The sequence below is a fragment of the Hydra vulgaris genome, chromosome 03, assembly GCF_038396675.1.
Source record: "Hydra vulgaris chromosome 03, alternate assembly HydraT2T_AEP".
In the NCBI taxonomy this organism is placed as follows: Eukaryota; Metazoa; Cnidaria; class Hydrozoa; order Anthoathecata; family Hydridae; genus Hydra; species Hydra vulgaris.
Window position 1 is genome coordinate 7,015,001 of NC_088922.1, and position 25,000 is coordinate 7,040,000.

At 28.8% G+C, this 25,000-nt stretch overlaps 1 protein-coding gene across 1 annotated transcript in view; it reads right to left on the reverse strand.

The window, feature by feature from the left end:
- LOC100205773 (adapter molecule crk) overlaps positions 1-25,000 on the reverse strand; it is a 40,349-nt gene that overhangs the window by 13,152 nt on the left and 2,197 nt on the right. Inside the window, exons 3-4 of the mRNA XM_065792202.1 lie at positions 7,694-7,838; positions 6,687-6,773 (exon numbers count right to left, since the gene is read on the reverse strand). Coding sequence (XP_065648274.1) covers positions 6,687-6,773; positions 7,694-7,838 — 232 coding nt within the window. The remainder of the gene's footprint in view (positions 1-6,686; positions 6,774-7,693; positions 7,839-25,000) is intronic.

The window sequence follows — 25,000 nt, forward strand, 5'->3', positions numbered from 1 at the left end:
GCTAAACTAAAAAACATTATGTGATAAAAAATGTGTATCAGGTGGACATGGAAAAATCCGGTCAACTCTAACTTGAGATTTCTCTAAAATCATAAATGCTTTTTATTTCAACTTTTTTAAATATTAAATGTGTTTACATTAGTTAGGGTTTCAACTAAATTTTAAGGGGTTTGATGGGATGTTTGCCAAAAAATCAAATTTTATAACGGGTTGACGCCATTATTTTGCAGATTTTTTTTTTTCACCTTATTGGTAGCATCAATCCACTTTTTGGAAGTCTTCTTCTTTTTTTTTTTTTTACTCATATCTTACAAAGAACTCCTTTAACTATTTATCAAAAATCTTCAAACTATTGCTCCTCATGACGATTTGGAGGATTCGCATCTTTAGTTCAGGAGGATTCGCATCTTTAGTTCAGGAGGATTCGCATCTTTAGTTCAGGAGGATTCGCATCTTTAGGAACAATTTTCACATTATTATCTTTGCACCATTGTAGAACTTTTTTAGAATAGTGAGAAGCAGCAAGATCTGGCTAAAAGAGACATCGGTATTTGTGTTTTTTCATAAATGGCGAAAGTCTTTTTTGGAGGCATTCTTTGATGTAGAGCAGTCAAGGTCTTTTTAGTAATAAAACAAGAGGGCAGCATACCACAGCTACAAATTGCTTGCCAAACAAGAAACTTGGATGCAAATTTTTTTATCGTATATATTTAAATAGATCATTAACAAGTTTTTATAGTAAAATTGTTAACCAGGAAGATGTGAAAAATCCGCATTTCAATATGTTTTGTTGTCTTATATTATGCACATACATTTATCCGCCATTACTTAAACCAACTTCTTTGCACGTAGAATTCCTTTTAGCTCACTATTTAAGCTTCTCTTAGGCATATTTTTCTTATGAAATGCTTTAATTCTTTTCATTTTCAAGTACTTTTTTGATATAAGAACATGAAGTCTTAAATTTTCTTGATCTCGCTGTGACTAGTTTGGATTTATTGCAATTAAACTAAGAATCAACTTTACCTTTTTGAATTTATGAAAAGTTTTCTTTTTTCCACTTCCAGGTTCTTCTTTCAAAGCTTTGAGTAGTCTTAAACTTATTTATAATATCAATGACTGTAGATTTTGGGAAATTTGTACATTTAGCAATCAAGCGATATGAAGTCGATGGATTTTTGCAAAAAAAATTCACAACGTTTTTACGCACCTCAATTTGTTTTCAAAACATTTGGCTAATCATTGATTTGTAAACAAATGTTTATCAACACAATTAAATAAAAGGAATCAACATTTAATTAAAAAAATTAAAGAAATAAAAAAGCTTTTGTGGTTTCGAGAAAAACCACAATTTAAAGTTGACCAGATTTTTCTGTGTCCACCCGATACCTAGATGATCTGTAACCATCTTCCTAGTACAATTTAAGGCTCTGTTCACTTGGCCTTGCCTCTTAATGACAATATAATCATGTTCAGCGTGCCTTCTCCAGAACGATTTCCTGAGCCTAAATAATCTGGATAATAAGGTTCAGTATTTTACATCTATTTATTATCTACTGTACACTTGTACCTGTTGGGATGTTGATAAATTAGTTTAAAGAAAAAACTTACCTTCCATTTTGTAAGGTTGTTTTTGCACTTGGTGATCAAAAATGGAAAAGGTGAAAGATAGTTTTATAAACTATCTTCCACCTTTTCCACTTTTGTTCAAATGATCTCTGATTTTCAGCATATCCAAAATAATTTCAGAAACTTCTTTTTTAGAGAGTCCCTGGTGGTCTCTGTTTTTGTTTTTGATAAAACAAACTATTTCCTTTTCATCATTTGGATGTAACACTCACAAATGTCCCTTTTTTACATTCTTAACTTTGCTATCTAATCTTCTGTCTATTGTACCACGATCTTTAATAAAAGGAAACTTTCCTGTTTTTAATGCTGCCTGTCTTTGTTTTTTATTTTCTGTGCACCAATCTACTGCCAATATAATCGATGCCGATTTTCTTTAGCTCTTATGTTGCTTCAGCTCAAGTTTCTGGCTTTGTCTTTACTTCTTTTTCTACAAGCAGAAATCTTAAAATTAAATTGCGGTTTTCCCATACTATTATTTTATTTAAACAATAAAAATAGAGAATATATATATTTGATTATAGATTATGAGCACAAAATTAACAAAAAGGTACCAGTTATAACCATTTTCCCGTTTCTTGGTTAAAAAAGATCAGTATAAACATTCTCTCCATTCCTGGTTATTCTAAGTGAACTCATGGAGGCATATTTTACCTAATGTAATGTAGTATTTAAGGGGGAAATCATGTAGTTTTTAAGGGACTTTACGAGCTAAAATGTTATATTTTTTGGACTTAGTTAGCAAGCCTCCTTATATATCATACCACACTGATTTCTGATACAATAACAAAAAAATTTAGAACTTTCAGAAATTTTTCATCCATATAAATACAATTACGTACCTTTAGTTGCTTGAATTTTGATCCTTACGTATACGCAATAAAGCTTTTTGAAAGTGTCACAAGTTTAAATGTTAATTAAAAAATAACAGAAAGCTTTAGCAATAATACCTAATTTACTATTTGCTCTTGAAGCTGCTGCTTTGATCTGCTAGTCAATTTTAAATGATATCAAAACTCCTAAATCTCTTTTGGTGTTTGTAGTTAATAATTAAATTCCTAGTCTCATTATAAGTCATGTAATAATAATCGAAGTTTTGATTGTGTTTACCTAAGTGCATTATTTTACATTTATCAATATTGAAATCCATGTTTCATTTGTATGTCCATTCCACAAACTTATGAATACTGTTTTGCATAAATCACAATCTATTAATAAATTAACTGGTGCAATAAGCTTGTTATCATCTGCATTCAATTTTATAGTGTTAGTTATTTGTTCATCATTTATATAAACCAAAAACAATAATGGACCTAATACCAATCCTTGGAGTACTCCACTTACAACATTTCACTAGGAAGAAGAGGTATCGCCAAGAACTACTCTTGTCTCATTAAACCAAATTGGTCATTTTTGTCTCTTAGACAAAAATGATCCAATTTAATTAATTGGATTTAATGCCGTAGAATGGTAATTTTAATAACAAATATTTATGTAGAACAGGGTCAAATGCTTTTGTGAAGTCAGTATATAATACGACAAGTGATTTTCATTTCACTTCTTATAAAAAACATAATGGTAAACTCATACCATTTGCAGAGTGCTTCAATATGATGGATGAAAACAGTCAGGACCCATAGATTTTCTAGTGTCTATTTTTAGTATATACTTTTTTACCAGTTCTTCAGAAACGCATATTTCTTCTAACATAGTTTGGTATAAACAGATCTAAAATAATCATTCAAGGTGCAGGCTATTTGTGTTTTACCAATGGCAAATGTACTATCTTTACTTTTAACTGCTTTAATGTGAATTGTTGATTTGCTATTTATATATTTATAAAATACTTTTTGATAACTTTTAGTTTTATCTGCAATTGACTTTTTATAACTTTTAATTTCATATTTGATTTTTTTTTAACCAGCTTTTTCATATCGTCATATTCACTCTTCAAATCATTATAATATAAGTTAAGCTTCTTGATTCATAAATACATATTGTTTTTTGCTTTTTATATCTTGCTTCAACTCACAGATTAACCAGGGATTTTTTTGTCTATAAACTTTTGGCATAAATGACTTACAAGCCAAATGATAGTGACTCAAAAAGATTTTATAGCAATCATTGATACGTTTTACTGCAAAAGATTTGTTCCAATCAATACTTAGCATGTATTGATTAATTTTCAAATAGTCACCTCTCATATAATTTAACTGGCTATTGCTTAGAATGGGATTTGAAATATTTTTGTTTGCTAATCTGAAGTTAAAACTTAACAGATGGTGAGTGTGTTCATTCCAAGTGGTGGTAAATGAATTATGTCTGAAACTCTGTTGTCATCATTAACAATTATTAAATCTAGAATATTTGTCATTTCATTTGTAGATTTTTTTAAAAAGTTGGTTCTAGAACTATTTGTTTGAAAAAGTAATGTCTAAACAATTTAAAAACTTATTAGATAGTATTATAACCAGTGGTTTCATCAGATGATCTAGGGGGTCTATAAATACATCCAAATAACAATTTTTCTTTACGAATTTGCAAGCGTACCGTAATTGTTCAATATTTGTAGAGTTGAGTTGATCAGTATTAACTTCAGAAGTAAAAATGTCTTGTTTGTATGTTGCAAGTAGTGCTCTGAAGGAGTGCTCTGGCTAGTAATGTATTGTTTATCTTTTATATAGTTACCATATTTTTTACTGTTAAAGCTACCAAAAGCATATAAAGGTTCTGTAACTATTTCGATGCCATCTCTGATTGACAAAGCATTATGTTTATGTCTGGTAATCACTGTGCTTGAATTGATTACTGTATATGCTTAATTGAAACTCTAAGGATTTTATTGCCTCGAATCCCATATTCGTAATCAATATCACCTTTTTTTAATTGACCGTTCAATTTATTTCTTTGAACTAGAAGTTTTTGACAAGATCAAGTTGTGTTGTGGTTAATCCAAGATTAATAATTACATTTTTGAACTGTTCGTTTATTTTATAATTTATGGCTGATCGCATCACTTCAATTCAATCATCAGGAGTTTTCAATTCCACCAGCACTGGTGCTGTTTTCTCATTTTTTGATCTAAATTTATGAAATTTAACAATTTTCGATTTTTCAGTTCCAATTTTGTGGAATATTTTATTAACGTTTTCTTGATTTTCTGTTATTTACTAAAACATTTTCTTTTTTAGACAACTCTGTCACATTTTTTTCTTGATTTTTCATTTCACTTAATTCTTCATTAAAAGATTTGTTAACATTCAAATCAGGCATATTTGATTTTGGTTTTATTTGTAGCAACTTACTCCAAGAATTTACTAAAGTTGATGTTGATTTTTCAAGTGATGGTTTAGCTGTCTCAAGATCCGATTCTTTTCCTTTTAATGCTACATTTTCAATTTTTAATAACTTTATCTTCTAATTCTTTGAATTTTTTATTTTGACCATCTTTAAATAGTTCAAATTTAGATGTAAAATCTTTTACTAAAACTGTCATGATTTCAATGGTTGTTTCACCAACTCAAGGAGGGCTACCAACCTACAGCAGTAAATTACCTCTGAGGCTTGAAATATAAAAATTAATTTATTAGTTTGGTTAATACACAGGGACTAAAAAGTTACAGTATGTGTTTTTTCCCCTAATAAACACAAATAAAAATGTAAGTTTTTGTTATTTTTTGTCTTTAAAAAGCACTCTCAGGACACAAAGAGAAATATTGTATCATTTAGTTCTTGTTTTCTCTACTACAAACAAATATACCAATAAGTGTGCAATGTGATTAACTGTAATAACTGTAGTTTTACTGTAGTAATCATTAACTTTGTATTTTGATGCAGACATATTCTATATGTGTACTCGATGCCCCTCCTTTGATGCAGACATATTCTATATGTGTACTTGATGCCATTCCTTCGAAAAAAATAATCAAAACTTCAAATATCAAGCATACTCACAAACTTCACTGTTTTGGAGAAAAAAGTATAATTAAAAGTTTTTAAAAAGCTTCACTACTACTTCAATTCAATTTTTTTAATTTCTTTAAAAACCTTTCTACACTTTCCCATTAAGCAAATTATATGTAATGATATAAGCAAAATATAGATTCCATTATTCTGGAATTTAAGTAACCATGATCATGTCAACGGCTTGATGACTAATTATCAATAACTTGTTTTCTAGATGATGTTAAATAATTTCTTTTTTTTTTGTCTCATGTAGCAGCATAAATTATAAAAAAGCCAACAATTAAAAATAGAAAATAAAAATATAATATAATAAAAGCTTTAACACAACCTATATATCATATAGATTATGTGACAGATTCTTTTAATTTACAATTGTATGTATGCATATATGTTTAAATTACCCATTGGTAATATAATATGAATACATTCTTGAATACAATTATTACTATTATAAACACTATTTAATGTTTTAAAACTATGTTGTTCCCTCAAGGAAGGGCTAACAACAGCATTTTCCCAACAAAAATGAAAAGCAGTAAAGAACCAAGTAAAAATTAATTATGAGAAGCAAGTCCAACATGTTTACATCAGGTTTAACATAAATATCTACATATAAAATAAATAAAAACTTTAAGTAACTATAGATATAATTAAACATAACAGGACTAGTGATTTCGCCGGTTATCCGGTTATTCGGTTAACCGGATTTACTTCGAATATCAAATATCTATTTTCGAATAATAAAAACCGACTTAAGTCATAAGTAAGTTGTTACTTTCTATAAAAATTTTAAGTCGGTTTTTATTATTCGAAAATAGATACTTGATATTCGAAGAAAATCCGGTTAACCGAATAACCGGATAACCGGCGAAATCACTAAACAGGACTAATAATTAGTCCCAGACATCAGTATCTCTCTAATTTACACAAAGGCTAACCAAAGAGGGTAAACAATCATTTGTCAATTTGTTAGACAAAACAACTAATGGTTGATTTTCTTCTTGGATGGATCTTTGAATAAACCAGTAAAGTCTAAATGTCAGGTATTTATTAAAAGTAACCAATAAAAAATATAGCTTAAAAAAATAACCTACATTTCCAGGAAAATTAAATTTTGCCCTGACTTTAACAAGTTGCATTTTTAACGGTTGGTTCTTTGCAGTCTCGCCAATCTTTACAACCTGTTCAAAGAAGAAAAGTGTAATATTTTTTGTTTACAAATGTTGTAAAACTACATGCTATTACAACAGAAACATTTTATAATTATTTATTGTTATTAATTATAATTAATTATTTATACATTTTATAATAATCATTTATTACTGTACACAATAAACATGAAATTACAACAGAAACATACTTGAAACATACAAACAGAAACATACAAAATTTTAAAGCAAAATTAAACATAATATGTTACGGTGATACAGTGGAAGAATACTTTCTTTCAGAGAAAAAGGTTTAAAAAGTAAACATGAAACAATGTAGTGGAAGACTACTTTCTTTTAAACCTAGACAGTTGATCAAGGGAGAAAGTAATATAATAAGAAGCCTCCTATTTGTATTATTTTAATTGCTTTAAAATAGTTTTTTTTATCTCCTCTCTCTCTCTCTTTCTTTTCGTCTATTCAATTGCCTCAGTAAAAAATATATAATAACTTTAAATACTACATAAAGGGCCAAAAACAAAATGTTTAAAAAAAATATGATCCTTTACTTATAAAAATACCAACTATTGTAAAAAAAATGCTCCCAAATTTGATTCAATTATTTCCATTTTTATCCTAAAATATGTCAAAATTTTTGTAGGAAGTAAAAAAAGATTTGGATTTTAAGTGTTATCTCTACCACGTCCCTGGTAGTACCACACTTAACTTGTTTCTCCGCAGAGCAACCTTGTTCGCCAAGATTTGCATTGCGGTGTTATAGAATTGTGAGCGGGTTATAAACACTATAAAAATTTAAAAAAAAGAAAGTAGTTTTCTTAACTATAGTGTCTCCCTCGGCCTTGGGAAGGTAAAAAACATTTAAAAAATCAAAACATCACAAAAATAGACATGTTAAACAAAATGTCGTGTTGCAAAAAGTTTTATCAAATAACCGGATCAGTAAGCATAGTTGTATCTATTGTGTGTTGCTTGTAAAATTCAATTATTGATGCAATATCTGCAAATCTTTGTTCACCTATCTTGAAATACATTCCATTTACATCCATGATAATATAATGCGAAATCTTTTGCTTTTCACTAAAAAAATAATAAACAGTATATCATTATATGGAGGCTATGTAGGGTCACTGATAGCATACTAAAAAAGCCACCTGCAGAGGGTTTAAGTACATACATCAGTTAAGAACTCGGGTTGATAAGGAATAGCAAGGATTTATTATGGTGTGAAAAAAATAAAAATAAAATTAAAAAAATATTTTTTATTATTACTCTTCTTTCTTCCTCATAAAAAAAATGTTGACTAAGTTGACGAAGGTCAAAATTTTGTATGTACATTAACTGATGGATTGACTTTGCGCAGGCAGTATGTACATTAACTGAGAGATTGACTTTGAGCAGACAGTATGTACTTTAAATGAAGGATTGACTTAGAGCAGGCAGTATGTGCAATACAGTATGATAAAAATAAAGGCAGAAAAGTTTTAAAATTACATCAGTACATTTAATCCATTTTTCTTATTCATTCTTAATGTAATTTTCATACAATCCTTGTATAAAAATCTTTAATGTGCATCACAGGGGTGTACCCTCATGATTGTCCAGTGGCAAGGGACAACTTTTCTTAAAAGGTGATTGAAATAAAAATGCCTGTCATTAGTCCAGCAGGACATCCAGACAGTTTGTTACTTACAAAAGAGTGTTTATTAATAAAACCACATTTTGAATTATGAAGATTTTTCCTTAGAATTATTTAAAAAAAACCATTGAAAAGCATTCTCCTCGATTTAAAATGAGTTTTAAAATTACATTTTCTTTCAATTCAAAATGCTAATGCATCATTTTTTAAACATAATAGTCATTTTGAATCATGTGATTGGGCAGTTTAATCATTAATAACACTGAATCTCTTTTGTTTTTCATTAGTAAAACAACTTTTTATTTTAACTTTGTCAAACAAAATTAACCTAGTAAAAACATTATTAGAACGCACATGAAAAAACATTATTAGAATGCACTTAATAATGCACATAGAAACTTCTTTTTTTTAAAAAAAGAAAGAAAAAGAAAAAGAGGTCTTAGTATAATAAATTTCTCAGTATAATAACATAAAAACATGTTTTAAACATTCAACTAAATTAAATTTGATTGAAGATTGAGAGATAATAACAGAATATTTTGCTTTTTATAAAACTTTTCTTTGCATTAATGGCTTTCAACTTTTTTGCTCTGCATATATCACGAGCAAAGTAAAGACTCTGTAAGCATAAAGTTTCGGCTGCTGCATAAAGTAAGAGTATCAGGAAAAAAGTAGATGACTGAATCAACTATGTTATGTGAGTATTGCTGGGAAAAATACTTTATAACAAACAAAATGGAAGCAACTTATAATCCCTCTCTCAGTAAATTGAAACAGTATCTTTTTGTTTTTGGAGCTATATCTTTCCCTGTTATAAGTTTAAGAAAACATTGTAAACATTCAAACTTATTAAACGGTCTAGCAATTGAAAGAAACAAAAACCTATTAAAAGAAAAAACTGCTGTTTAAAGTGAAGAACAGTGAGTTCAATCTACTCTAATGAAAAATAAAAAAATAAAACACTTAAAAACACTACTTATAAGCATTATGAAGTTTAAGTAAAAGGTAAACCTTATACAGATTTTGAATTCCATGTATCAATGCTTAAAGCTATTGGGGTAGATGTAGAGAACACATAAACAACAGAAAAGCCCGAGTTGAACTTGTTAGAGCCATTTGGGATATATTTTTAAGTGATATAAGAAAAGATCTTTATAAAACAAGGTTTTTAGCATTATTGTAGACGAAACTATAAATGCTAACAAATTAGATGATCAAATCATTATATTTCAACCCACTTTGAGAAAACTTTATGGGGCACCATCTCCGATTTTCCTGATTTTTACATATCATTATCTAGATTATGTAGATAGGTTAAATTTGAAATTTCAGACTTCCAAGTGCAACGGTTTAGAAAATATAGCTTTATAAACACTGCACAGTTGCCTCCCTCGATTTAAGAATTGTAAAAACAGACTACTTTAAAGACTCAGAACTTTTTTCTATATTTCAACAAGTGTCTCATTTTTTCTAGAAGTTTTTCCTGGGTAGTTCTGTGTTGAAAATACTGGTTTTTGTTAACATGTATCATACTAGAAAAAAATTATAGTCTCCTCAACTTTGAAAAAAATTGAAAAATGCTAAAAAAGCCCAAATTGAAGTGGTATTTTTTTATTCATCAACAAGTCCTTACAGTTTTCTGATTAGCTAGTATTATCTGCAATAAATAGGCAACAAATAGGCAACAAATAGGCAACAAATAGGCAAAAAATAAGCCACTTGTTGCAGTTTAGAACTGAAATATATCTAAAAATGTATTATCGATTTGCCAAAAAAGTTCCATTTTCAGCCATTTTGAGATGCTCGTAAATTTTTCTAACACTTTGTATTGATCTAAGCTTAACAGAAATTAAGACCATAAGATCCAACTATCTGAAAACGCAAACATTTTTTACTTAATGCATTCACAACAAAAACGGCAGCATTTTAAAATAACCCTATTTTGCAATTATTAACGGTTGAAGGCATTATTGGAAACCAGCTCCCCCCCCCCTCCCAACCTGTCTAATAGCATATTCAATGGGTGCAACTGATTATAAATTGTTTCTTAAAAAAAGTGAAAGATACGGTTGATTGCCCCCATGCTGATCTGGTTTTTAACCTGGGTAGGGGCACAAATAAAGGGGCAATAACTATTTAAAACCCAGTATTATAAATAGTGATACTTTAAACATAATTTACGCAATTAAGGAGTGTTATATCTTAAAGTCAAAGACCTTTGATTTTTTACAAAATTAATGTTGAACAACTTTTAATAAGACTTTCATAATATATCAAGGGGATATTCATCATACATTAGGAGGCTAAAAAGATATAATAACTTCGATAATAAAAATAAATAATGATTAATAAATAAAAAAGTCGAAACTTATTAGAAACCACTTAAATTATTAGGTTTGGTTTTTACTTTTTAATTGATAATTAGTTGCTAATTCAAAACAATTAATACAGTATAATTTATTTAATCTTTTTTTTATTAGATTGGAGTAAAATCCTCTTGTGTTTTGGAGCTCAGGCTCATGTAATGTGGCAATAATGTCTCTAAATGGATACCAATGGATATCTGGTGTTTTTTTATATTCGAAATAATTGCTAGCTTTATGTAAAAAGCTGACAGATATATAGTCACCTTTAACATTTACTACCTTTCCAGGGAAAAATTCACCTAAATAATGCGCTAATACCCAATCAGCAATATTGATGTCAACAATATTGCTGATTGGGTATTAGCGCATATTAACAATATTAATACAAGTATCTTCGACCTTTGAAGGGACAGGTTATTAATTACTCTTTTCACTGTACCACCTATTCCATCACAAGCATTTTTTTATGTACAGTGCCAAAAAAATGCTAATCTGCTTTCAGCCCATAGTCTTTTTCTTGAAAAAAGATTTTAAAATTAGTTCCTATAATTCATTAAGAAAAATTATATTCCTAAAAAAATAAAATTTGATAAAAAAATTAAAATCCTAACTATTCTATAGCAAATTTGATAAACATCATTCCAAAAGCTGATTATGGTTTATTTAAAATTAGTTAATCAGAATTTTTTGAATGATGTTAATTAAAAAATTAACCTATCTAATTTTATACTGGCTCAACGCTCAATATAATTTTTTAAAAAGTTCCGGACAAAATGTCTGATCAAAACTTGTTTGGGTCGGACAGTTTCTAATCAAATTTTTAAAATATAATCTTTTTGGTTTTACGGAACCAAGTTATGCTATGAAAATCTTTGTCATGTTATTCATTTTATTTAACATTAGTCTAGTGAAGTTGTTGTTTTTTTTCTTTATTATTTAGAGTATTTCATCTCAGATTTTTGTTTTTTAATAAAATAGTTTCAATTTAATATTGTATGTTTTTTTAGATAGACTTAAATTTTCACGCTGTAACTGATGACACTTTTTTCTTTACATTTTGACAACAGCTGTTTTGATGTTTTAACAATTTAAATGCAATAAAAATAATCATTATGTTATGAATAACTTTTATCCATTGATCTTTTTTTTAGTTAAGATTTTATTTTATGCGAAGGCTTTAAATAAAATTAAAAATTAATTAATGATTGTTTAAAATGAACGCATTATATTTAAATAAAATGTTATACTTAATTTTTTTTTAGTTGATATGTATTTTTTATGATAAATTTAAACTTTGAAACTATTTTTTACTGTCTTTCTTAAAATCTTTTAAAAGATTAATTTTTTAAGTTACTTAAAATTAAGAATAAATTGAATCTTCCTATGATTTATTTGCTCAATTTTTTTTTGTTTGTTTCTATTTTTACAATGTTTTTTTAACTTTACTTTTTAATTAAAGCATGAAATGACTAAAAAGTACGATTTCAAAAAGACTACGTTTTGAAACTATTTTTATTTGCAACATTTGAAAAAATGTTAATACAATGTAAAAAAATTTTTTTTTTTCTTTTCAATAATTTAATTTCACTTTCAATAATTTAAATAAAATTTTTTATCAATAATCATCAATCAATAATAGTACAGTGTCCGGCAAAAAAAAAGCTTAGGAAACTCTCAAAAAATTACAACAAAAAAGAATGACAATCAAATATTCTTTACAATATATATATTTTTTAATACTATTTCAGGAAGAAATAATTCATTTCAATAGTGTATCTTTAATATTCTAGAAATATCTTTGGGCAAACTACAACCATATGTTTATGTCATTTTATTATTTGTCAATTAGAGCTTGATATGTCGAATTCCGGACAAATTTTTGGCGAGTTGTGAAAAAAAAAATTTATCGTGAGCGAAAACCTAATCCTAAATTATTTTTCTTGCTTCAATTGTTGCTTTTTCTATCAAAGCACCCAAGTCGAACAATGCGCCAGACAACTCAAAAAAAGATAAGAAACTGAGTTTAAAAAGGGCCAAATTGTGACATGGCATGAAAGTGGATACACTGAATATGAAATTGGAAAAAAATTGAATTGATGGTGCACTACAATTCCAAGATTTTTGTTCAAGTATTATTTGACGGGAAGTTTTAAACACAAATAATTTGACAACAAAAGAAAAAAATTAAACCTAAAAAAACTTAAGAAACTTTTTTTTAAACAACAGCGTTCTTTTTTTTCAAAATTATTTTTTTAATGACGCACAGGAAACGCACATTTATAACTAATGACACATTGCATTAATTAAAGTTCGTTAACTCTTTTTATTATTTATTCAACTGTAACATTAAAAAAAGTCAAAAACGATTTTACGTTTTTTTTTAATAAGAAACCAGTTTATAATAACTAGTTCTAGGAGCCTCAAAATCTTAAGAAACTTTTAGTACTAAGTAACTTTTCAATGAGAAACTTATTTATAAGTTCGATGAATTTCCTCATTTTTCACCTAAATATCTCATCAACATTACTCGAAGTTAACATTATCTACAATGAAGAACAACAGTTTGAATGAGAATTTAATTTGCACGCGCAATCAAATAGAATTCAATTTGATTACAAATAAAAAATAAAAACTTGAAATTAAAGAAACTTTTAAGAAACTTTTAGTACTAGATTTGGAAAAAAGTATCCTTAAAATAAGAAACTTTTTAGTACTAACTGTTTGATTGGTTTCTTATTTAAAAAAAACGTGTACTTAAAATTAGTTAAAAAAGCTCGAACGTTTTTTCCTTTAAAAAACTAAATGAAATCGATGTTTATAAAATATATTATAGAAAAAGTTTTAAACTATGATTCAATTAAGATTAGTACTGCATAAAATAAAAGTTTGAGGAAACAGTGTATTTTTGTAATTGTGATATTCTTTTGTTTCTTAGATACAAGTGTCAATATCGTCTTCGTTAAAAGTTTTAAAGGATGACGCGCATATAAGACTTGTAAACTGTGCCTATGAAATGGCCCTTCTGCTAACTATGCCTCACAAAAACTTTGCTGTTATTGTAAGTATCGATATGCTGACTATTTTAAATATATTAGATAAAGTATTGAATAGTTGGTTCAAATAAAAATAGTTGGTTTGTATGTTTCCAACTTTGTAAATTTTACTAATCTATTGTAAATTTAACTTTAAATTGAAAAATATAATACATCATTTACGAAAAATGTTTAGGTAAAGAGCTGCAAGATCAATGGTGTTGAAATGATCAAACGTAACGAAAATGGCACTAGCGGGCGTGAATTCGTAAAATAAATTGCGATGGCTGTGCATGAAAAAGGTGCCAATATCCTGAAAGAAGCTCAATTCTTCTCAATTTTGTGCGATGCTAGCCAAGCTCAAAAAAAAAGAAAGAAAAAGAGTTAGTTTTAGCAAGAATTGAAAGATGTGGTTATCCTTTTTATATGGTTTTGGATCTAGTTGATATTGATAGGTTTGACGGAAGAACAAAAAGTACAAAAAGTTCTTGTAGAAAAAGTTCTTGTACAAAAAGTCAAAGTTTCCTAATTTATTAAAAGTTATATCGATTATCTTTGCAATTTCCGGATCAAACTTAAGCGTGGAGTGAATGTTTAGCACAGTAACTAGCATAATATCAGCATAATAACTAGCATAATTATCTATGAATCACGACACTCTAAATGATAGCATTATGATATTAGGAAACCATGGAAGCTGGTCAAAAAAAGAAATAATCCTGATTAAAAAGCGAGCAAAAGAAATTTATTTGAATAAGAGACAAGTGGTTCAAGTTGATGATAATCCAGTTGACTATATGACAACAGCAACAACATTGATTACAAATCAAATTTTTGATGAAGATGATGAAATAGACAGTGGTGATAAAGACATGACTGATGAATTAGTTGCATTCAGTTTCGACAATGTTGAAGAGGAAACACAGTTGACAACAGTTGAGGGGAAAATCTGTTATTTAACTTATAATGAACAGTTTTTAAAAAAGAAGATTTTCAAATTATTCTTGTGTTATATTTTTAAGATAAAAAAAACGTAATTTAAAAAAAAAATTTTAGAAAACAATTAAATAACTAATTTGAATAAGAAATATCAAGAAATTAAAAACCATTAACCGTTAAATAAGTTTACAGCGTAACATTTTAAAATAAATATTTCAAAACAACGAAGCAAAACTAAGTCACTAAATTATACTTCAATACTAAATCTATAAGAGGTTGCGTTTTTGTTTGATATTATTTTTTTATAACATAAGTAGTTAAAAATAAAATCACGATCTGACAATATACAAGAAGTTTGGAAGCATAAAAATCTACTTCGTTGAAGTAGTTTCATGAGTGTGATACTAATTCAAACATTTTTTGACGAAAGAATTATGTAACAAATTAAAAAAGATATAAAAAATAAAAAGCTTTTTACGAGCATCGCCTTCAGCAATTTTCATGATCGCACTCGCCGACGTTATCTCGAGCACACATAATCACGCTCGATGAAAACATATTCTAATTTTACGAGCGCAATATAACACGCTTGATGATTTTCTTTATCACAAGCCCTGATGTCTATTTAAGCTTTTTTTTTGTCGGACACTGTAATTTGTAAAAGCGTTTACATAACTTTAATTAAGCGTTTTGAAAGTAATTTTTTAAATTAAAAGTTTTAAAGTAATTTTTTAAAATGCAATTGAAAGTGTAACAAAAAGTAATTTTAACTTTGAGTTTTTATAGTTTTATTTTAAAGCTAATTTGTTTTCTTTTTTGTAAAGAATTGTTTTGCTTATTCTTTAGTTTTTTCAATTTTTTTCCTTTAGCTTAATGTTTTTGTTTAGCTTAACGTTTCTTTTTTCAGCACATTTCTGAAACACTTAAATCATCAAAACATCTAAACAGTCATGGTCAAGTTGTACACAAAAAAATTGTTCGCAATAGCGTTCAATCGCATGCCATTCCTGCCAAGCTTTATTTTTTATATTTATAAATTCATTGGACAATCTGAGGTTTTAGCTGGACAATGTCCGATGTCAGACCGTTAAATTGAGCCCTGCTGGCTGCCTGCACCATCAGTGAATTAATGAATCTTCTGAATTTGTGGATATTCTTCTTTCAGAATAAATACGATTTTTGAAACATAACTGAAGACTGCCTCAGTATTGTGAATCAGATTGTCTGATATAACGCAATAACATTTGCTTTCTAGGGTCAGTTTTCCATTTAAAGATCTCATATATACAACAAATGGATGAAGAGTTACCTGATTTTTAGAAAAATATTTTGCCTGAACTTTATCCTGTATGACAAATTTCAGCATAATCCATTTGTATAATACATTCATTTGCTTTCAGGTTCTCTTTTAACTGCTTTAAAAAGTATTTCTAAGATTTGCTGACATAATGGTGTTTCGTGAGTTCATATAAGTTATTTGTTAACTCTTCAAGAAACTCTTCAAGGGTTCAAATATTGTTTCTAAGGAGTATCTATCAGTTTTCAACCATTGCTTATAAGTTATTTCATTTGTTGAATCGCCAACCAGATTGTTTAATTTTTTTTCAATTCTTTCTTTTTACACGTTTTCCACTAGTGAAACATACATTTTTTATTTTCTAATGAGCATACGGCTAAGACCATCAGTTCTTTTAACTTTAATTCATTGTTGAATGCTTTTACCATTAGATTTGGATTATGATGGTGTATACAAACACAGACAGTTGGGTGACAGATTGACAGCAAGTACACAGTGATTTGGCCTTAAAAGAGCGAATGATGTTAATCCTACTTTAACTATATCATTAGACTTCGATTCTTCAATCCATTTTTAGTATAGCTCTGAAAGATTGCATAATATGAGTCGCTTCTGAATGTACTTTCTACAATTAACTGGTATCCAGTTAGTGACATTATTTCCACATTACATGAGCCTAAGTAAAAAAAAGATTAAATAAATTAAACTGTATTAATTGTTTTGAATTAGCAACTAATTATCAATTAAAAAGTAAAAACCAAACCTAATAATTTAAGTGGTTTCTAACAAGTTTCGACTTTTTCCTTTATTAATCATTATTTATATTTATAGAAGTTATTATATTTTTTAAGCCCCCTAATGTATGATGAATATCCCCTTGATATATTATGAAATTGTTCAACATTAATTTTGTAAAAAATCAAAGGTCTTTGACTTTAAGATATAACACTCTTTACTTTGCAAAAATAGTTGTTTTTAGAAAAAGTTATTTTTATGACACTTATTGTCTATTTTATTTAGTTTTATTTTCATCGCATTTAAAAGTTTTATTAATATACTCATCGGATTTAAAAGTTTTTTTAACATTTTCACTGCATTTAAAAGTTTTATTAACATTTTCACTACATTTAAAGCATTATTATTAGTTATTATGTTATCCACATAATACTTATATAAATGTTTTAAATGAAGGTTGCTTTTTTATTTAGTGAAATTTAGTGTGATCCCTGTAAACAAAATTTAGTGAATGATGGTAAAACGTTTTGGAGAACATATTCAACGGCAAAGATGCTCACATTGCTGCTTACTCAGTTTCTCTGTTGAGCATATTTGTAATGCAGCTCAGAAGTCAAAAGCATGTTACTTCAAAAAGAAACTCAAAGATACAACTTTTTGGTCATTAGCCATTTATCTTCTAGATGTATGCCAAGCAAAAGGATTATTTTCCAAAATAAGTTATACTTGCTTAACTTAATATAGCTAATTTGAAACATAACTGAAGACTGCCTCAGTATTGTGAATCAGATTGTCTGAATAAATATAATTACTTTATTTCAACTTATCTTATTATAATTGTTTTAAATTATCTTTTTAAGGTTTTTAACACAGAAAAATAACGTCACTGTCTTTGAAGTAAAGCCTGTGTTAAGGCAATCGATAGTCAATTTGGAAAAATTTCAAAATGACCCAGAATCTGGATTCCATTGGAAAAAACTTATAACTTCCTACAAAATTGATGATAAACATAACTTAATTTTTTTCATTTATCAAAATGTTTGTGTATCCATTGTTAAATGAAACAAGGGCAATCTTCAAAACCGATGTACTCATTTGTCAACTGTGTTTGATGGTGTTGAGGATTTACTTCATACTTAGAAGTAGAGAGCTGACCAATTCTTCTAAAATTACATTAAAAAAACATGCACTAGTTAGTAATATAATTGGATTTTTTTGAAAGAACATGATTAGCTGGGCCATGAAACACAAAAAAATTTCCAACAAAATCTTAAAAAGAAATCGATTAAGTACTAAATCCTGAAAGGTTCTTAAACCTTTTTTTGATATTTGATTTCTGTCTTTGTCATAGCCTCAGTTCATCAGATGCAGCGTGTGGCTTCAGGACATTGAAAAATGTATAAGAGAGCGATAGGGCTAATATCTGTAACGAGTTACTGAGTTTGTAGCTTCGAATATATTTTAATGTTTCGACTTTAGAAAAGTTTGACCCTTAACAATCATTTGAACACTGGCTTCTCAAGCCAAAATTTGGAATTAAATCAGCTATATCACAATAAAAAAAGGACCAGATTATATGGATAAAGAAAAGCAATCACCCCCAACAGAAGACTAATTCTGTTAAAATATTTCATGACGATCTTAAAATCTTAAATATTTCATGACGATCTTAAAAGTATTTAAATCTCTTTACCAATATCTCTTTGTAAGTAAAGTTACTTAACTAATACTTTATAATTTATATTTTATATATAAATATAAATTATATTTACAATTTATATTTATAATTAAATATTACTTTATAAATTATTAATCAATTAACTTTTAATGTTTCTAGTTAGTTGTATTTCATTAGTCAAACTTTTTTTTGTCTTCAGTTTTTTCACCTGAGAAAAAATACTAAAAAAAATTATTACACAGGACCACTGATTATCACAGCATACAACTCAAGTAAGAAATAAAACTTTCAGTTGCCTGCAGGGCGACCAGGAGAAAACCGGAGGGTACAACCCTTCCTCATTCCTGATAACCCATTTTTAACACAAGTCATCTTCAATATGAGGCTTGGCGTTCTGTTAGTGTGTTTCAACTAAATTCCATTGTCATTTAAAAACTAGCCCTTAAATGAATATAAAATATTTAGTTTTAATTGGTTGATTCTTAAATGCACATATAATATTTAGTTTTAATTGGTTGATCCTTAAATGAATATAAAATATTTAGTTTTAATTGGTTGATTCTTAAATGCACATATAATATTTAGTTTTAATTAGATGATTCTTAAATACATATAAAATATTTAATCATAATTGGTTGATTCTTAAATGCACATATTATTTTTGGTTTTAATTAGTGAATTCTTTAATGCATATAAAATGTTAAGTTTTAATTGGTTGATTCTTAAATTCACATATAATATTTGGTTTCCATTGGTTGATTTTTGACAATTCCAATCTTTTCATTTAGTGGTCATATTTATCTATTTTGGTCAACTCAGAATTGGCTTTTAGAAGTCCTATAAGACAGCTTTATCAATACAACTATTTTGTTTAAAAAATATAATTATTTTTATTCTTTTGTTTTTTTCGAAGTCATAGTTAAATTTTTTTAATGGATTCTTTGACTATAGACTTGTGACTTTTTATAACAATAAAATAATATTAAGGTACCTGTAAAATGATTTTTGTGTTATATATTATTAGGCCTTTGATAATAATATTTAAAATATTTCATTTGCTTGTAGTTAAACATTTTGTTTATGGCAAAAACTTTTTTAAGAATTATATTTTAGCAAGACAATATTTTAATATTTATCTATATAATATCCAAATAATATTATTAAAAATTTAATTAAAAAAAAGAAATCTTAGTGTGGTGGGAAAATGTCACAAAATTTAAAATGTCGCAATGAGCGATTGTTGCATATTTTGATGGTTGAAAAATAGAATAAAAAATAATGTCACAAATTATTGCATTTTAAATTGCCAAAAAACAGAATGAGGAATAATGTTGCAATTATTTTAATAAATAGTATCAAAAACAAAATAAAAAAACAGGGTTGCAAATAAATTTAATGAATAGTGCCAAAAACAAAATTGTTTTCGACACTATTCATTAAATTGTTCCACCACACCAACAAAAATTTATATATTTCTTTATTAGATAAGTACGTATTTATATTATTTAGATATTATAGATAAATATTAAAATATTATGTCTTCCTAAAATATATGTATACTTACGCATGTATACGGATTGTATTACGCATGTATTACGGATGTATACTTATGCATTAATTCATTTATTTGTCGAGAAAACAGGCTTGAATCCTCTGACCATTCTTTTATGTGCCTCTTTATGTGCTTAGCACCTCTTCACTCTATCACCTTTCTCTTTGTTCTTTATCATTCTCCCTCTTCTCAAGACTGCACTCTTTTAAATGTTACTAGTCAAATTCACAATGCCTTTTTTCTTCATCCTTATGCCAATATTGCTGTTATTGATTCACTCCTTGATTTGTGACTTGTCTCTGTCAATTTCTTTTTGTTCTCCTTTAGGTGGTTTCGACTATGCAATGATCTCTATATATATTTTATCTCCTACTTATTCTTTGGACTCACTTTATCATCACACTACTTACTACTAGCCTGAAGCTGAATAGGATTCTTATTGTGATTTTCTTTGTGACAGTCCTTGAACTGATGACTTTCTTTCACCCCACTGATAAATGAGCCTTCTTCGCAACTTCCTGGATCCTGGTAGGTGTGGAAGCTTTATTCCTTCTTGTTGGTTCCAACTCAAGCTTCATTATACTTCATGGTTTTTATCTTCTTGAGCAGTTGCTATATCTAATCATGATCATTTTTTACATCTTTCTTAAAAGAACAACTTTCTTGAGAATTCATTTATTTATTGTTGCAAGAAATCAATGTAAAAAGGTGCAGCCTGATGCTATGCTGGATTACTCCCTCAATTATTTACTAAATATCGTATCTTATCTCAGAATCTCATATCTTAGGCTCAAGAAACTTTTGGAAAATCATTAACATGGCCATTAACAAAGTTAAGTCTAACATTCCATATCTAACTCATGGGAATGATCTTATTAGCTTTCCCAAGAAAAAAGCAGAAATATTTGCAAAGAACTTTTCTTCTAATGTGGCTCTTAAATCATATGCCATTCCAGTTAAACAGGTTAACCCATAGTTAGACATTCAAATCACTCCAGTTTTTGGTGCTAAAGTAAAATCTTAAATAAACTCTTTTATGGCTTGTGGTCCAGACAACATTCCTGTCATAGTCTTAAAATGGTATTTTCTTGGACTAGCATTAATTCTCTCTAAACAATTTAATAAGTGCTTGACTGAATCTTGTTTTCTTGCCTACTGGAAAATGTATCTGTGGTTCCAAATTTTGAAAACTCTGGAGAAAATTCTGAATAAAACATCTTCAATTCAAACAAGACTGCAAGTAACCACGACTCAAGATAAAGTTACTAGAAGAGAAAAAATGAAGTTTACAAAGTAAGATAATGATTAACAGACAACTTACAAGATGACAAACTATTTTAATCAGAAAACAAGATGAAGGGAGCAAATTCCAAAGAACTGATGTTTGAAAAAAAAATAGACAAAAAAGATGTTTCGTAAAACGTAGGAACAGTCACTATAAAAAGATGAGACTTACTTATGAGAATGACAAGTAACACAAGAATGAACTTTAGTAGATGAGGCAACATTATGACGATGTGACAATGGTTGAAGGTTGGCTGAAAGAGCAGGTCCAACTATGTTTAAAATGTATTTTTGCACCTTGTCTAAAAGAAAAAGAGCATCAATCGAAGAGCCACCCCAGATATGGCAACAGTAATCCATACAAAGATGGATTTGAAGTTTATAGAGATAAAAAATGGAATCTAGAGTAAGAAAGTAGCAAGCATGATAATGAGATGCAACCTTAGCAAATGCTTATTTTGCAATGGATTTGATTTATGGTTTCCAAAAAAGATCGGAAGAGTTAATTCTAGAAGACAAAAGGTAGATAACTCATCAAGAACATTACTGTTCATGAATATAGGAAGATATAGATTATTGCGATAACAATTAGCTGAAAAAATTGAGTTTTATCTAGATTTTTAGTTAGAGTTCACCAGCCACTGAGATCCCCATGATGAAGCAGAAGTGAGATTCTTTTCAAGCTCAAAAGACCCCTCCAAGCAATCAGAGAGTATTGGTTTGTTATCAAGACAAAAATTAATGGTAGTACCATCAGCGAACCATGCCACCTTAGATGTGAGAATTTCTGGAAAATCATTAATGTAAATTGAAAAAGGTATAGGGCCGATGATAAAATTTTGAGAAATCCCTAAAAATACAGGAAATGATGAAGAATGGTGTCCATTGAGGACAACTTTTATGCTACAATTGGTAAGGAAGGATTCCATAACCTTAAAGATGTTACTTGATACACCATAAGAAGAGAGCTTATGGAGAAGACCAGCATGCCAAACTTTTCAAAGACTTTAAAAATGTTGAGAGCAATAACCCTAACCTCTATACATCTAATGCACAATAAAAGCAATCAGTTACCGTTAACAAATTAGCAGTAAAACAAGAAGATCGAAATCCATATTGATGATCAGAAAGTAAGCTATTAGATTCAAGATGAGAGATTAAGCGTTTGTTAATTAAAGACTCAAAAACCTTGCTTTTGATAAGAAGATTTATTGGACGGAAGTTAGATAAGTCAGATCGCTCTCCAGAATTTTAGAAAATAGGGATAACAGATGCCGCTTTCCAGCAGACTGGAAAACAAGACTCTGATAAGCACTTATTAATTAGTTTTAAAAATGCTGATGACAGTTCTGGAGAACACTTTTGCAAGACTATAACAGGTATGTTGTCCGAACCACAAGCTGTAGAAGAGTCTTAGCAAGAAATCACTTTAGATACAGAAGTTGGAGTGATACCAATGTTGAGCAATGGATCAACCTGTTTTTGGGCTATATCAGGTTAGATGTGATTAGTGGAATCAAGAGATGACACTGATGAAAAGTTCTTAGCAAATAATTCAGCTTTGTTGTTAGGTGAGGTGACAAAATATGAACCATGCAAGAGAGGTGAAATAACAGATTTTGCCTATATTATAAACACTGTTAAAGATTCTCCAGAAGTCTCTGGAGCCTAATTTTTGAGATGAAAAACAAGATTTTGTAACCTGAGAATAGTGGGCTTTGACATTAGACAAAATCTTTTTAAAATGGTTTCTTGCAATGGTAAACAGACATCTGTTTTCTGAAGAATTGTTTGGCTGATAGATATGGAAGTAATGGTTATGTTGGATATAGCAGCAGCACAATTAGAGAAAAATGATGAAGAAGATTCCATGCCAACCTGAATCTAAGAAGTTACATAAAAAGCACATTTAACAGAAGGAAGATAAAAGATTTCTACCCAAAGGCCATCATGAAAAAAATTATGGAAAGAGTCCCAGTAAGCTTTAAGGTAGTTGTACGAAGTACTATATAGGAAATTCTGATTATGAAGAAAAACAAGATAACAGTTTTAGAGAGATCAGAAACCATGATCAGAAGCACCTAAGGGTGAATGTAGAATAACTTAGCACTAACTAGGATCAGAAACAAAACATAAGTCGAATAGTGAAGGTAAATGATACGGATTGTCTGGAAAGCAAGTTGGAAAGTTAACTATTTGTGTTAGAGATTAAAAAAGGCAAAAGTTGTGAGTCTTAACACCTGCAGAGTCACTGAAACTAGGACCAAGCCATTCAGTGTGATGAACATTAAAGTGACTAACAACAACACTATTGGCTGAAGGAGAAAGAGAAAATGCTTTTTGATATTATTTCTGGTCAATTTGATCAGAAATAACATCAAAAAGAATGCAGTCTTGAGATGAAGGAGTGCAATATAAAACAAAGAGAAAGGTGATAGAGTTAGGTGGTACTAATTGAAAGCACATAAAAGAATAGTCTGTGGATTCAAATCCTGTTTCCCGACAAGTGAATTCTTGCAAATGTAATGAATGAGTGAATTCTTGATGTAATAAATGTAATAAATGTAAATGTAATAAATGAGTGAATTCTTGCAAATGTAAGTGCCCAGGTTAAGCATGTGTTCATTGGAGTCTATAAATTAAAGAACGATAACCATCAACATTAAGATCCCAAGATGAGACAACTGAACTCAAATTAGTCTCACAAAGCGCAAGTAGGTCTGATAAATTTTGCAAGAGATAAGACTCAACAGAAGAAAAGTTACTTTGAAGACCACGAATATTAGTGAATGATAGGTTTACAGAACTTGGCGATGACAATGGTTTTTTGTGTTTTTAATACTTTAGTTATTTTTTAAGTTGGTAAAAGAACTTGACTCAAGAACAGACTGTATACATACTGGTACTCAGTATGCTATCTAACTGTCCATCCAATTGTATCATTACTATTAATAAACCCTAAGCTGTAACAAAGGACTCTAAATGAGGCCTTGACAATGCACACCAAAACTATGAACATGGACACCATACATGCGCAACATGGCAATGTTAGTACTCTGATATTTTACAGCTGTTGACGGAATCAGTCTCTCTGAGAGCTACCACAGAGTTCGAAAAACCTTAGAGCTGCTCTCAGAAGAATAAAATTAAGTTTTAGAGCTGTACCGTCTCACTGAGATAAAAGTCATAAAAACACAAGATACACAAGCAAAGCTCATGCAATGAGTCAAGAAGATCCAGCATTCAACACCCTAAACTGGAAACAATGTATTAAAAATATATCTATGCCAGCCCAATAGATGAAGATTAGGGCTTGCAGTAGTTTGTAAATTTTACCGTTAACAAAACTCAATTACTGCTATGGCAATACTGTTGATATTCCTATATTAATGAATCCATCTCACTGAGTCCTCCTCTATATGTCTTCTTGGATCATCGTTCACTACTGTCCTCTCATGGAAACCATACATACAATTTATTGCAAAGTTAGTACCTGCTAAGGTTGCTTTTCTTTATTGTTCTTACCATTATCCTGATTCAATTTTCTACCTCTAAAATTTCTTATTTGTCTTTTTCTAATTCTTCAAATAATTCAAAAACGCATTGTAATATTATAATATCTAATTCACTCCCAATAAGGCTGCAAGCAACCACTAATTAGTTGGGAGTTACTAGAAAAAAAAGAGTAAAGCTATAGAGCAAGGAAACGATTGACAGAAG